This window comes from Fistularia commersonii, chromosome 15, assembly GCF_037954325.1.
Source record: "Fistularia commersonii isolate RoL2024-O1a breed Wild chromosome 15, RoL_Fcom_v1.0, whole genome shotgun sequence".
NCBI classification, from domain to species: Eukaryota; Metazoa; Chordata; class Actinopteri; order Syngnathiformes; family Fistulariidae; genus Fistularia; species Fistularia commersonii.
In genome coordinates, this window is record NC_141298.1 from 8,272,575 (window position 1) to 8,287,359 (window position 14,785).

Consider the following 14,785-nt stretch of genomic DNA (forward strand, 5'->3'; position numbering starts at 1 on the left):
CCCGACATCCTCAAACCCATGAGTTGTAGACATGCGCAAGAGATGATGAAGTCGTCTCTCGGTAACTTTATTTTTTTCTCCTAATGTGGTGAATTTTAGCAACTCCCCTTCAGCATTCAGGACGTGTTTTGAGGTTCGACTCTCGGTCGTTTTCAGGCCTGCCTCTCCAATTCATCCGCCGGTCGGTACAAAAGCGCTCAGAGGCCGAACGGCCGGCTGCTGCCGCCGGAGTGGGGGAGCGTTTATAGGCTAGCCATCGGGATGGAAGAAGAGGCCTTCATTAAATGCAGCTCAGACCCCGGTGAAACCTTGCTTAACGTCCCTATCATCTCCGGAGGGGGTCCGCCGTCTGCCGCGCCGTCCAAACGACTCATGTTTAATGCATCCCTCTAGTCCTTGCCATTTAACCTCAACTCTGGAGTCTGCCAGTTTGGGGGGGGGGGGGGGGGGAGGGGAGGGGGAGGTGGAGTTGAAGAAAAGCATCCTGTTGGACCCATAAGACCCGTAAGGGTGAGAAACGGCCACGCGGTTTATTCTTTAGCTACTCTCGGTTTATATAACATGGGGGTTGGGGGCCGGGGGGGTGGGGGGCATGTCTGGCCTTTTGCTGTGTAATCTGCCCCTCTGCACCCCTGGCAGGCCATTGTGAGGGGGTAAAGGGGGGGCGGCAGTGGTCTGGGACAGCGATTGGGTCTCCAAAGTACTTTCTCGCCTCCGAGCTCCGGCTGAATGCTTAAGCGGGGAGATGACTTACTTTAGCCAGGAGAATTCGGGATTTGGCTTCTTCCTGAGGAGGGATTTTCTTCTTTAAAGTTTTTATTTTTTTATTTATTTTATTTTATTTTATTTTTATTTTTTTCTTCCCCCAGTTTTAGGGAGAAAGGGGAAAAACTATTAAATAATCAAATAAGCTCGGAGAAGATAATATGATACAGGAGAGAGGAGGGGTGTTGGACCAGAAAGAAAAAAAAAAGAACAATAGTGATTGATATAAATAATACAGAGTGGGAGGAATAATGAAAGAGCCTTTAATATATTGCCTAAAATTGTCTATTCATAATCCTCCCCCTACTTTTTTTTTTGTTTACTTGTTATGACCACTTTCTTGTCTTAACTAATTCCTCGTCATGTTTCAGATATTTTCTAATTTTCTGTATTTATTCATATATTTTTGTGTATTCATTTATCGGTGTATACTGTTTATTTAGTTTTTATTCTTTGTTATTTTGGAGAAATCCTTCTAATTTTCAGGTTATCTTTTTGCTTTTTTTATTTTATTATTTTTTGAGGATAAGGAAAGAGCCTTTATTTCATTGTCTGAAAATGATCTACTTAAAATCCACCCACTCTTTTCTGATTTTGCAGTTGTTTTCTTCCATTTTTCTGAGTTGTTTTTTTGTTTTTTTCTTTTTGTATAATTTTCCGGTGATCCCTCACAATGTTCGGATACTATTTCTTATTTCTTCAGTCCTTTCAGAGCCCAGACTCATGTTTCGGATTTGTGTTTACGAGGAATCGGTTCAACTTCGCCACATTCACGCCGATTCTCCCTGTTTTTTTTAAGGAAATTGCATTTGTTTTTTTGTTTTTTTTTCACCTTTCACTGGATAATGGTAATTACTATATCACCGTGATTGGGATTTTGGCAGTAGCTGAAGAGAAAATAGGTTTCTAATCAGAAGCTGACTGGTAGCTGGGATCCTGATGCTTCTTTGGCTGAAAAATATTCCTCCACGATGGCGGTCCAAATGGATGCCAGGCTGTATAATGACGCTTTTTTTTTTCTTGCATTATTGGCTTTCAGAGAGACGTCCCAGTGGACCGGGGACTGTAATGTAGCTTATTTTACCGGCCTCAGCTTTTATTTATTCAAAGAGACCATGTTTTGCTATTATTTCTCAGATAATAATCCACCTCCAGATGCAACCCTGTGCAACTTGATTCTTTTTTTTTCCCATTTTTTATTTCACACGAACTTATGAAAGCTGATATAATCAGCACCATTACACTCATTACATTATGACGCCGCGCCTGAAAGATCCAGAATCCGTGGCTTAATGTGTTTTTTTTTCAAAGCATCTCAGGCTGTCAAAGTAATTATTTTTTACACAAAATATTGCTTGTTTAATGTCAACGCTGCAAACAAGTCATAGCCAGACGCTGCCTGACAGCTGTTGGATCAAATTTAATACCTGCAGAATTTGTTGGGAATTTTATCATCTTTTATTGCCAGACACCGAGAGGGCGATGATACAGGTCTAATAGAAGTGAATATTTCAAACAGTCAAGAAAGGATCACACACAGTGTGACAACAAAAAAAAAAAAAAATAGAGATAAAAACAAAGTAATGTCTACCAACAAATTGAAATTTAACTCAATAATCACTAATTAAATCCTCATTAATTCAACACTGGGCATGTAACTAGAGACAATAACAATCTTCACACCAGTAATACTGCAATAAAAAAAAATAGAATAAAATGATATCCCCTTTTTTTTGTTTGTTTAAATTATATAACTGTTAACAGCATATGCAATTGTAAACATGTCTTGTATGTATAAAGGCAATCTGCATATTCTAGATACCTTAGCTAGCACACAAGGCTAAAAGGTAATGAGATATTTAATGTAGTCACAGTATAATTTCATGCTTTGACAATAAGAAGACACAAATCAATAATAGATCATCGTCTGCAAAGATGCAGATTAATTTATTATTATTATTATTATTATTATTATTATTATTGATATTTTTGTTATTATCATGACCATTTATGTACAGCAGTTGTGCTTCTGATTTGGCAGTCTGAGCTTTTTATCTAGTTAACTTTTATTTTTTTGTCCCTCAGTGTTTTAAAAAAAAGTCACATTACTGATGTATGTATTTGCTTAGTTATGTACTTGTTTATGTTTTATTTAGTAGGAAGGCATTGATGAAAAAAAAAAAAAAAACTAAACAAAAAAGAAACAAAAGGCTCAAATAGAGCTTGTAGACGATCTCACCAGAGTGTAGTCTCACGGGGTGAATGAATGAATGCATGAATGAATGAATGAATGAATGAAGGAAGGAAGGAAGGAAGGAAGGAAGGAAAATTACATGTCTGCATACACATCTACTGTCCATTCATCAGTGCAAGCCAATAACAGCGTTCAATTCATCCAGGGACAAGGACAACAACCATCGATTCATACGCACAATGAATGAAGCTTTAAATTCACCCATTCATTAACATTTAAAACATTAGATTCATCCATTTATTATCATTTGAAACATTAAATGAATCCACTCATTACAATTTGAAACATTCAATTCATGCATTCATTAACATTTAAAACATTCATCCCCTTAGTAACTTAATAATCGGATTTATTCAAGTGTTGAATAAAATATCTAATTCATCCATGGATTGCTTAAAAACATTCAATTTAATCTTTATATGGACTAAAGAATGAATGTAATCAATTCTTTGATTAAAAAATTAATGTATCTCTTTGTTGAGGAACTGTATCCATACACTGACTGACAGATTGGCTTTTCCATTTATTTACTGGAAAATTAAACGTATTCATGCAGTAAAATGAAACATCAAATTTATCTATACCCTGAATAAAATATGAAATGCATCTATTCTTCGAAGAAAAAATCAGATTCAGCTGGAAAATGACAAGAGCTTTAAATTCATCAACGCATCAGATTCATCCATTCATTGACCAACACATCTGACTCATTCATTCATTCATTCATCAGATGACTAAAACACCCACAGATATCCGAAATGTGGTTCGCTCGATGTCCCCAACATTCCCTAGATTGTCTAAAAATGCTTCCCATTCAGTGTCTGCCTACAGAAAATGCATTGAGGACCTTGATTTTTTTAAATACAAAAAGGGAACTCGTCATAACACGCAAACAATAAAAGAATCAATTCATCCGTACAGTATACATACATCGACTCAGCTGAAGACTGAAACAGTGGGCGCTTTCATATCTGGCTGCTCAAAAGCTGAGGTTTGAACTCCCTAGTAAAGGTCGAGAGGTCCCAGTGGGCTGAAAGTTCTGTAAGGAAGTGCGTTCTGCTCCTTTATGGCTACATAGCAGAAAGAAGCTTGTGCAGATGTGCTTTTACGTCCCCGTTGACCCCTTGTGCTGTGGCGGTTCTTGTTTCTCTGGTCGTTATTTCAGATATCTGCCGAACAAAGCCTTTAAGGATGCGACGATTGTAAGAGAATAGTGCGAAGTGATAAACTTCTCAAAACTGAATATCGAAATTTCGGGCCTGTAAGCCGTTACTTTTTTCACACGCTTCGAACACTGCGGCTTAAGCAGCGATGCGACTAATTTATGTTTATTTTGGGGCTAACGAGCTTCATGCCACCAAAACATTTAGCTTCGTCATATCAGACCGATGAAATTACCGTAATATTCTGAGGCTGTTTAATTTTGACACAAAATAGGATGACTTTCATGGTTTTAGTGGGCAGGAGGAAGACGAAGATAGGAATCAGCAGGAGTAGGATGAAGCTGGGATAGAAAATGGATGCATGGATGGACTTTTCCTTGTGTTATTTATTATTAATCAGTCGTGTTACAGGCACTGTTTGAACAAAAAGCACATCCATGACCTATAAATGGGTGTAACACATAAAATACCCTTACTTTACTTCACTAAATACACTAATTTACACTAATTTATAATAATATTAATTGGCCAGTGCTTCACATTTGAATCAATATAATTTAATATAATATAATATAATATAATATAATATAAAATAACATATTAATATCTATCTATCTATCTATCTATCTATCTATCTATCTATCTATCTATCTATCTATCTATCTATAACATTATAAAACACATATTATTATTATTATTATTATTGTTGTTATTAATTGCCATTTTTATTGTTGTAATAATAATAGAAATATTGATAACAATAATATCATAATTTATTGTTGTATTATTATTACAAATTTTATCTTATTGTTTTTGTTTTTTTTTTTTGAGCGGGTGTTGCAGTGGTTAACACTATGGCCTCACAGCACGAAGGGCCCTGATTAGATTCCGACAAGGGGATCTTTTCTGTTTGAAGTTTGCATATTCTCCTCGTATCTGCATGGGTTTCCTCTGGGTTCTCAGGTTTCCTCACACAGTCCAAAACCATGCAGGTTAATTGGAAAAAATTGGGAAAATTGCTCATGAATGAGTAAGTGAGTGAATGGTTGTTTGTCTATAAATGTGGCCGTGCTACTGGTTGCTAGTCAAGGGTGTACCTCGCCTCTCACCCGATGAAAGCTGGGATAGACTGATGGAGCGTTAGATTGTGCTGAATCTCTCAAGCTTGATCTCTTAACCAGATTCTTGTTTGTTTTTCTTGTTTTGGCGGAATATTTCAGCTTTTCCCTGAATATTTTATAGTTCACCAATAGCGTACTATACTTCCTGTTTTTCCCATCACCTTGGCCTAATGTTGACCCACATCTGCACAATGTATTCTTGATGTTTGATTCAAAAGGTTACAAATTAAATCAAAATGTCTCTGTAGGTCAAAGGGAACCTTCCCTTTTCCTCTCCTCCAATCAGTTCCCACTTAATGATTTTTTTTTTCCCCATCTTCAACAGCCTAAAACATTATGGTCTATGTCTTTTTGTCCTGATGTTGTGCTGCATGAGTCTCTGTGAACCAGCATGTACTGAGCCTTGAATGTTAACCCTCTTTTCTGTTTCTCTTCTTGCTCTCCGCCTTCCCGCCCCCCTCCTCCACCCACGACCCCTCCATCGCTCGCAGGAGCTGCGCAGAATGCAGGTAAGAAAACCCTCCCCTCTAAACCCCTCTTGTATTTTCCTCTTTTTTGTTTTTTTTTCTTTTTTAAGCTGGGAAGCCGGTGATTGGGCCTCCCCCAGTGACAGTTTTGACAGGGGAGGGGTTCCGTCAAGGGCGGCCTGACTATCAAACGCGTGTTCAGAGATGTTTGGCGTCATGTGTTCGGCGAGCTCTGAACGCTTGATCTCCGTCTGCTTGTGGTCCCATGAACGCGACGGCGGGCGGCGAGCCTGTTCAGACGCCCCTCAGATGAATTTGAATGAAACGAATTGGCTCCTGCGCGGCGGCTCTGACCCCTCACGTATCAAAGTTCAATAATGAATTTGTAATTAATAATTAATTCTAAAAAATAAATATATATCTTGAAATTAATTATTTAGGTTTAAAATCTAATAAGTTAATTTCATTTTCTTTTTTATAACTTTCTTTTTTTTTCTCTGATATATGATAGACGTGTTTTATTTATTTTTATCCTGTACTTTTTCCTTTCAGTTTCAATCTCTCTGCGGGTTTGCCACTTTGTGTGTTAAATGTCAACAATATCAATTTACATGATTTTTAAACTTTTTTTTTTTATGATCAAGCTCAACACATATCATCAGATATATAAAAAAAGAATATATATAAAGTTGTTTTTATTTTCAATTTCTCCACAGTGCCTTTCTCAGCTCCTTCATGATGTGTTGATTATTCAGCAGAATTATTATCATTATTATAATATTGAACATAATAATAATTATTAGCCTTAGCATTATTAGCATCATTTGCATTGTTAGCATTAGTAATGTAATCACCAGCATTGGCATTAGCATAAACCATAGCATCATTTGCATTATTGTTCTTACTACTACTATTATTATTATTATTATTATTAGTAGTAGTAGTAGTAGTAGTAGTAGTAGTAGCACATGCATCGCTTTTATTATGCTCTTCTTCCTTTGGCCGAAAGGAGTGATTCTGTGTGAAAATGCCTCTAAAAGCCGACCTGATCGCTAGTCGACATACATATTTTTAACCCAACCGTCCCGGACAATCTGCGTCTTGGCCATTATCTGTCATGTAATCATCCCTTGCTCCTAAAAGCCTTTTTGAAAGTCGATCTCCTTCTGACAGGATGACGTTATTTTCTTATTTTCTTTTCAATACATTATATATATATATATATATATATATACATATATATATATATACACACATTGTTATGCTCACCTTTATCTAATGGGTTCTTGTCATCCTCCTCATCATCACCTTCTGTTAAATGCGGTCCAGAAACCGTTCAAATGGATGAGCCTTTCATTTTTATTTATTTATTTATTCATTTTTTATTATAACCTGTCAAATGTAACTGTAACAGCGTGGTTGCTGTGACAGCTGGCTTGGTCGTACACTTTCAGGGTTTCACCTAAAAAATGATCTGATGAATATTGAGTGGATTCACCGAAAGGCTGCAGAAACCAGAACAATGGGATTGTGAAATGACTGAAATGATGTAGAATTTAAAACTGAGGAACACTTAAGTACTTGACAAATAAAAACATTTATTCAATGACACGTCATATATAAAGACCAAGCAACCTTCAACTCTATGATTCACCCATCATATAGAAATGAAAAAAAAATCACTCACATCATCTAGAGACATGGAACCATGCACTCTCTGAAAGTGCTAACCACTGCACCACTGCGCCGCCCACAAACCAAAAAGCTAAAAAATAGATGACAAATAAGAAAGTGTGAATATTTCATCATTTAAATGCAACACTCTCTTTAAACAATTCTATCACAAACACTCAATTACAGATTACGCTTAACTCTTCTGTTATGCAACCCCTGGTCCTATAAGGTGGACATTAAATTTTATATTCATGTAATTACAAAATGTGATTTTTTTGGGGGGCGGGGGGACCAGACAAATTCATTGTCACGTGGTTTTAAACAAGCAACACGACTTTGTTTTTTTTGTTGCTCCGATTTACGATGTGTCACATCGCACAACAGCATCAGCCACGAACATTACCAGATACTTCTTTGGGATTCCAGAATGCCATTTTGTTTCCTAGTTCATGGTTCCCAGTCTTGTACCATTGGTCCCTAGTCCCAAGGAACTACTACCCGTGCACCTCAGGTTTCTAGAAATCTTTTAGCTTCTCCTCTTAGGCAGGGCTTTTTGACAGTTCCTTAGGAACTTGTATGACTTAGCTCTTTGTACATTGGGAGAAATCATAAGCCCTGGCCATTACAAGATACTTCTTGGTGATTCTGGAGTGCCATTTTGATTCCTAGTACTCAGTCCCTGGTGTCTACTCCATTTTCACTGGTCCCTAGTTACTGACTGTGGACCTCAGTTCCTAGAACCATTTTAGCTAATTCTCTGAGGGAGGATCTTCTGATATTTCCTTAGGAACTTGTATGACTTAGATTCTTGTACACAGCATATGCCACAGCAATGACCAAAAACGTCTCATGGATTGCGTAGTGCCATTCTGATTCCTAGAATATGGTCCCTGGTCCGTAGTCCATTTTCACTGGTCCCCAGGAACGAGGCACTATGGACTATAATAGAACAATTTTTGCTCCTGCTCCGAGGTCAGGTCATTTGACAGTTCCATGGGAACTCTGCATGTAGATTCTTGATTGAGCTCATAAGCCACACCCTTACGAAATACTTCTTGTGGACAATGAAGCACCATTTTAAAAACCATAGTGGTCACTGCTCAGCTGTTGTTTCACAACAAAATAGAGCCAGTGAGAAACAGACCAATAAGAGAGTCCAAACTCTTTGGGTCTGCTGCACCACAGAGGGGTTTCCATGGCTCGCAATAGAACATAAGCCGTTTTCAACGAAAAATGAGAACAGAGTTCGCTAATGGTGGGGTTTTTCCCATGGAAAAGCAGCACAGGGAGAAAAAAAAAAACACTTCAACCCATTTGATAGCCCATGGTTATTATTCCCGCCATGCAGAAAATGAACCATGTTGCGACTCTGCCCTCCTTGTTGTTGTCTTCCTCTTCCTCTTCCTTGAAGTGTTTTTTTTTTTTTTTGATCGTGGCGCTAAAGGTGCATATCACAGACACTTGCTTCACAAAAGTCCCTACCGCGGTCCCTTACCACTTGTAACAAGGCAAAACTAAAAAGGTTCCTGCGGAGGAGGGTACTTCCTGGTACCAAATTTGAGTGTAGACCTTTTCTGGCAATTGTTTCATTACAACGTGCAGGATGCACAACTTAGTCTGCGAGCATTATTATTTTTAAAATCGACACTTCTGGCATTAGACTTCCTGCTGCATCCTGGCTGGCACTTATCAACATGGTTCACCCGGCGAATCCCGACACTTCGGGAACTTCAAGTTAAACTTCTGAATAAAAAAAACCTCCAACCCAAAACGAGTTAGCGCGATACATTAAGGAAATATATTTTTGAAAAAAATCTAAAAGTAAACGAGGACGAGAACTTTATTTTTTTCGAAAAAGCTGGAAGGCGTCGCTTCGGTTCACTCCGCTGCTCTTTCAGCACTTTGAAGATTTCAAGAACAGAGTGGGGGTTAAAGGAAAAAAAAAAAAAAAGAAAAATACATTATTTGAATGATGGGAATAAAAATAATTTCCCAAAGAAATATTTATGTTCAACAGAAAGGGCTGCCTCGCTCCACCAAACCACCAACACCCCCTCACCGCCACTTCTCCACCGAGCCCTTTAATCCAATTAGCGGAGCCACTGACAGTTATTTATATGTGCATGAATTAGAGCCGAAGCAATGAGAGATTCCCCTCGGCTGATTGGACGGAGACCAGCCCCCCCCTCGCGACCCCCCCCCATCCGCTGCTCCCCACCCCCGACCAGGCTGCGGTGGGTCCCTGAGCCGGACGACGGTGACACAAATGTAGTCACCCCCCCCGAACAGGCAAAGGGGACGGATTTTGTTCACTCCCTGGACCTGGATTCCGGCCTTTTTTTTTTTTTTTGGTTTTCCGCTATTATTTCTGTAGCATCCAACTGAAAGAAACCTGCCAGATGAATGTGTGTCTGCGTGACTGAGTGCGTGCGAGCATGCATACGTGCGTGTGTGTGCTCATGTGTGTGTCAGCTGCCAGATCTGCCTCTTCTAACCCTTTTGAACTGTTTGCCAATGATGAACTTCAGAGGGCGAGAAAATCTAAATATTGGCAGAGCAGCATTTATAAAGGTTTTAATACGTCGGTGTGTTTGAGTCATCAGCAGCATCCGTCTCCTTGGCTAAAGTTGGTTTTTGTTTGCAGAGCTTACAGAGAGTCACCTTGTATGGTGAACTTTAGAAGTGAGACGGGTATAGTTTCTCATTTGCCAACAGTTAAAAAATCCTAATAGCACTCATTTCAAGTCTATTTGACAGGATGACAATTAATATGACATTTTATTGATGTATGTGAGATTTTTTTTTTTCCTGTTTTTATTTTTTAAATTTTTTTAAACACTTCTTTTTGTATTTTGGTATGTGTTTTCAAAAAATGTCCTAATGTGGATTGATTTTTTTTCATTTTTTTTTAAAAAACAGAAACATATTTCAAAATATCTGAGATCAGAAATTAAGAGGATACAAAAGAAAGCGAAAATTCATGTGTGTTTTTTTTTTTTTTAAATTTCATTTTTATTTATTATTATTTTTTTTTTCCATTTGGCGAAATCTTGTTAAAAAAATAAATAATTAATTTTTTTTTTTTTTTAGAATTTTGGAAAACAAACATTCATTACAAATTACTCTGTTTTTTATGATCGTATGTTTTAAGTATAGTTTACAACTTCCAAAACAATATATGTATTAGTAAGCTATTTATCATCATCTTCAACACCGTATAATTTTTATTTTTATTGTAATAATTGTTGTTGTTTTGATCTTTACTGTACAGAAACCTTAGTTAGGTGCTTAATGTTGATGGCCTGCTTTCTCGAAATATTATTGAAAAAGAAAGGAAAGAATGCGACAGACATAAAGCTGTTTATCATTTCTGCTATTGCTAGCCATATTTCTTGAATATTTCAATTTTCTTTTCAAATCTAATTCATCAAATTTTGTCAAATGAGCCATTTTTTTTCGGCCTTGTCGAAGCGGTGCTAAAGCTAGGCCGTTATGTAATCCCTCTTAAGTAATTATTTCAGTTCTGAAAATCACATCATGACCTTCAAGCCCTCAACACACACACACACACACACCCACCCATTCGCTCACATGCACACGCACACACACCTCTGAGACCCCCATGTCTCTGTAAAGCTGAGACCACAAACACCCACCTCCTTCCCGACTCCTGTGTTTGTTCTCTAGTCCAATCAATGGGATGAAGCCGTCGGCGGTTAAACACACCAGTCTTATCCGTGTGTGCACAGCGTCTTCTGCGCGTGTGTGCGCGTGTGTGTGCAGGCCGAGATTAATGACTAAATCAATCGCTTGCGCGCAGTGTTTGCTCGTCATCCCTCCCCGCTCCGCCGCAGAGTCTTCCGGCACGGCTTCAATTTCCGCCGCCCTGTTTTCACGAAGGTCACGGCGCCCCCCGGTGTGTCCATTTCACTGTCAACACACACCGTGCACGTGTGTTAGCGCACCCGGCTTCAGCCACGGGTTCCCAGTTCACTTCGGGGTCAACGGTTCCAGCTTCCTGATGGAACTGTCGAAGAGACCTTTTCGGAAGTACTGAAGTTTCCATATATAATTATCATTATAAAGTATTATAATATAATGGTAATAATCATAATAATATAATTATAATAAAATTCAACCTTGTTATTATATTTAATTATTTTAGTTTATCATAATTTTTATTTTTATTATTATTTTTGTAACTTCAATTCTTATCGTTCTTTTTCGATGAGACAATGATATGATTTAAAAAAAAAAAGTTATGGATATGGTTTTATGATGTTTAATTCAATCATTAGTTTTACATAATCACATGTAACTGTTATGGTTTAGACAATTATCATTATTATCATTGTTGTCATTATATTATTATCATCATTATTATCACCATAATTATTATTATGTATTATTTTGTATATTTCTGTTATTTTATTACTATTATGTTTTCTAGTGTTACTAATTTTGTCCTTATTCGAAGTTTATGAATTTTTAGGATAGTATTTTATAAAACCATTAGCTTATAACTTATAACCATAATAGTTAAAATGTTACAATAATGATTATTATTGGTAATATTTCATGGATTCTTCCACTTATTTTCAATTGATAAGCTGTAGAATGATATGATAATCTACATATCTGAAAATGATGAACAAAAACCTAACATTTGAAGAAGGCGGCGAGAAAACATTTTTTACCAGGCGTGAACTTAGGACAGATTTGAGCAAAAAACAGGCAGCCTTCTGTCTCAACCGGCTCGGTTGAGAGAAAGAAAGAAATTAGTGGGATGAAGACGTAGGGATTGTTATTATTATTTGTGTTATTAGTTTTGGTATTATTTGTATCATTTTTTTATTATTCAAGAATACATGTGTTCAAAGTGTTATCACGTGTAAGTAAGGAAAGCATGCTTCCTTGTCAAATGACATTCAGCCAGATACTGTAACAAAATGTCAGCAACATGGAAGAGTCAAGGAGCTTAGCGGGGGGATGGTATATAAATACACATCAGCTCTATAAAGGGCAGCCAAAGAAAGAGGCAGTAGAAATGCAAAGTTGTGTAACATATGTCGTTTTGGTAAGCCCATGAATATCCTGAGGTAGTTTGAAGATGGTGCAACAGCAGCATCAAATTAAACATGCATACGGAACAGTCAAGTACAGCTCTGAGCTTTGTAGTTTAACATAATAATCATTGGGATTGCGATGAATAATAATCACAAACCCAATATCTTCATTGGTTTCCTCCACTTTCCCACACAGTCCAAAAACATGCAGAAGGGAAACTGGAGACCCAAATTTGCCCATATATGTGAGCGTTCGATAATGAGCGAATTAATGATGATGATACTTATAATCATAATGATGATAATGACGACATCAGCAACACTTGTGGTGGTAGTAGTAGTTGGTAATAGTTGTTGTTGCATTAGTGTACGTGGTAGAAGTATTGGTAGTGGGAGTATACATATAAGCCATAGTAGCAGAACTTGTATGCACGTGCAGATGTCTTTATGTTGTGAATGTTTTTTTATGAACCAGAGATCTGTCAAGGTTGGCTACTGTTGAGTTTTTTTTTTATGGTTCCTCCTCCCCCTTTTCTTCTTCTTCTTCTTCTTCTTCCTCGTCTTCTTCTTCTTCTTCTTCTTCGTCGTCTAGTTCTTCCTTTTTTTCATTGCTGTCACAGGATTAGTGCCCAGGAGCGTATTTTAAAAAACCTAAATGCCAACCACGAAAAAGGTTAGAAGTCATAAGGCAGACAGACGTCGCAGTTGTCTGTTTCGAAGCAGACCTTTTTGCCTGAAGAGCTCACAAATCGTATGCAGCCAACGACGACGGTCCGTTTCAGACACGACGGTCGTCCTCGGGGTTTACTGGCAAGGTCTAGCTCGCCGCTCTTTAGGTTTCGGATACTTCATCTAACCCGATCAATACAGAGACAGTCGAGACTCCCAGTGAGCCGGAAACATCATTAAGCCTCGGCAGAGCAGATGTTAGACTTTACTCCTAATTTGCGGGCTTATTTGCGGAGACAGCGTGAACAGTACAACAGTACAATTGAAAATATAAAAATGAATAAATAAAATTTACTAAAAAAAGAGAAAAAAGTTTGTATTTTATTCACATTTTTTTGTTGAGTAATTTAGTATTTTTTTAGACATTTTTTTTAATTAAAATGAACATTTGCAAAATGGCAAATACTAGAAATATCAAACAACGCCTTATGAATAAAAAAATGCAAATAAAGAGGATCAAGTCAATGTCATTATTATTATTAATAATAGTAGTAGTAATGTATTATTTTATTTTAATTTTATTTTACATTATTAATATCTAATTAATTCATTTCCTTCACATGCACAAAATTTTCATTTATTTATGCCTGAATTACTTTCACATCGGGAAATGCCCTCATTATTTTTTTTTTTACATATCTTGGCAAAGTATGCCCAGCCCTTCTTTTTAATGTTTTGGAATTATCAATTAAATTTGATGACAACTTAAAAATTGAAATTTGCAAACATACCAAAAAACTCCATTAATTTACTATTTAATTTAGTGGTCCGAATTAATGAGCAAAATATTGCAAACCATTGATGATTTTACAGCATTAAAAAATACATAAATAAAAACACACTCAGTAATGGAAAGTTGGTAAAAACACAGCAACTTAGTTTGGCCCGGTTTAATTAATTTATTTATTCATTTTTATGCTATTGGTAGGGTGGCTGTTAAATATGTCACTGGCGAATCTGAAAGGTACACTCATTAAATGTTGTTTTGCCTCCTTCTCGCTCGGTCACGAATCCCGCCACTGTAATAAAATGTAAACGAGTGACCTTTGACCCCGGGCACGTCTCGTTCATCTTGGCAGCTGTTTCTTCTAATTAACCCATCCTAATACCCACCAGCGCTAATGACAGAGCTTGTTTCCAGTAATTATCTTTGACATTTGCAGATAAAGAGACTTTTGTTTCCATGTGACTGTCAACGCCTGACGAGACCAACTCAGGGTTTATTTCATCCTCCTAGAATGAAACCTGACAGATGGGGTTATAATACTGTAGATGCGGCGGGGGAAATCATGTCTCAAATGTCTACAATAAATATCATATAGCATGGAAGTACAGGCGGGTTGCGGGAAGATCTTCAGAAAATATGATAAATTTTAAATTGGCTTGAGATCATAAATGATAATCTAATTTCAGGAACTAAAAACAAACCCTGTGGTATTTTTTTTTTATTTATCTATGTATCAGAGTTCTTATTTCTTATTGTTTTATTGTATTTAAGTTATTTTTTTTTATTTATCTTTTTGTTTATTTTAGAGTAACCATACAT

At 37.1% G+C, this 14,785-nt stretch overlaps 1 protein-coding gene across 5 annotated transcripts in view; it reads left to right on the forward strand.

Annotated features, from left to right (window-relative positions):
• Positions 1 to 14,785, forward strand: part of cadm1a (cell adhesion molecule 1a) — a 487,547-nt gene that overhangs the window by 328,447 nt on the left and 144,315 nt on the right. For 4 of the 5 annotated variants that reach the window (XM_086160454.1, XM_086160456.1, XM_086160458.1 and 1 more), the window contains exon 2: positions 5,795 to 5,812. The exons of the other annotated variant lie outside the window; for it this stretch is intronic. In XM_086160454.1, coding sequence (XP_086016580.1) covers positions 5,795 to 5,812 — 18 coding nt within the window. The remainder of the gene's footprint in view (positions 1 to 5,794; positions 5,813 to 14,785) is intronic. 5 annotated transcript variants of the gene reach the window in all.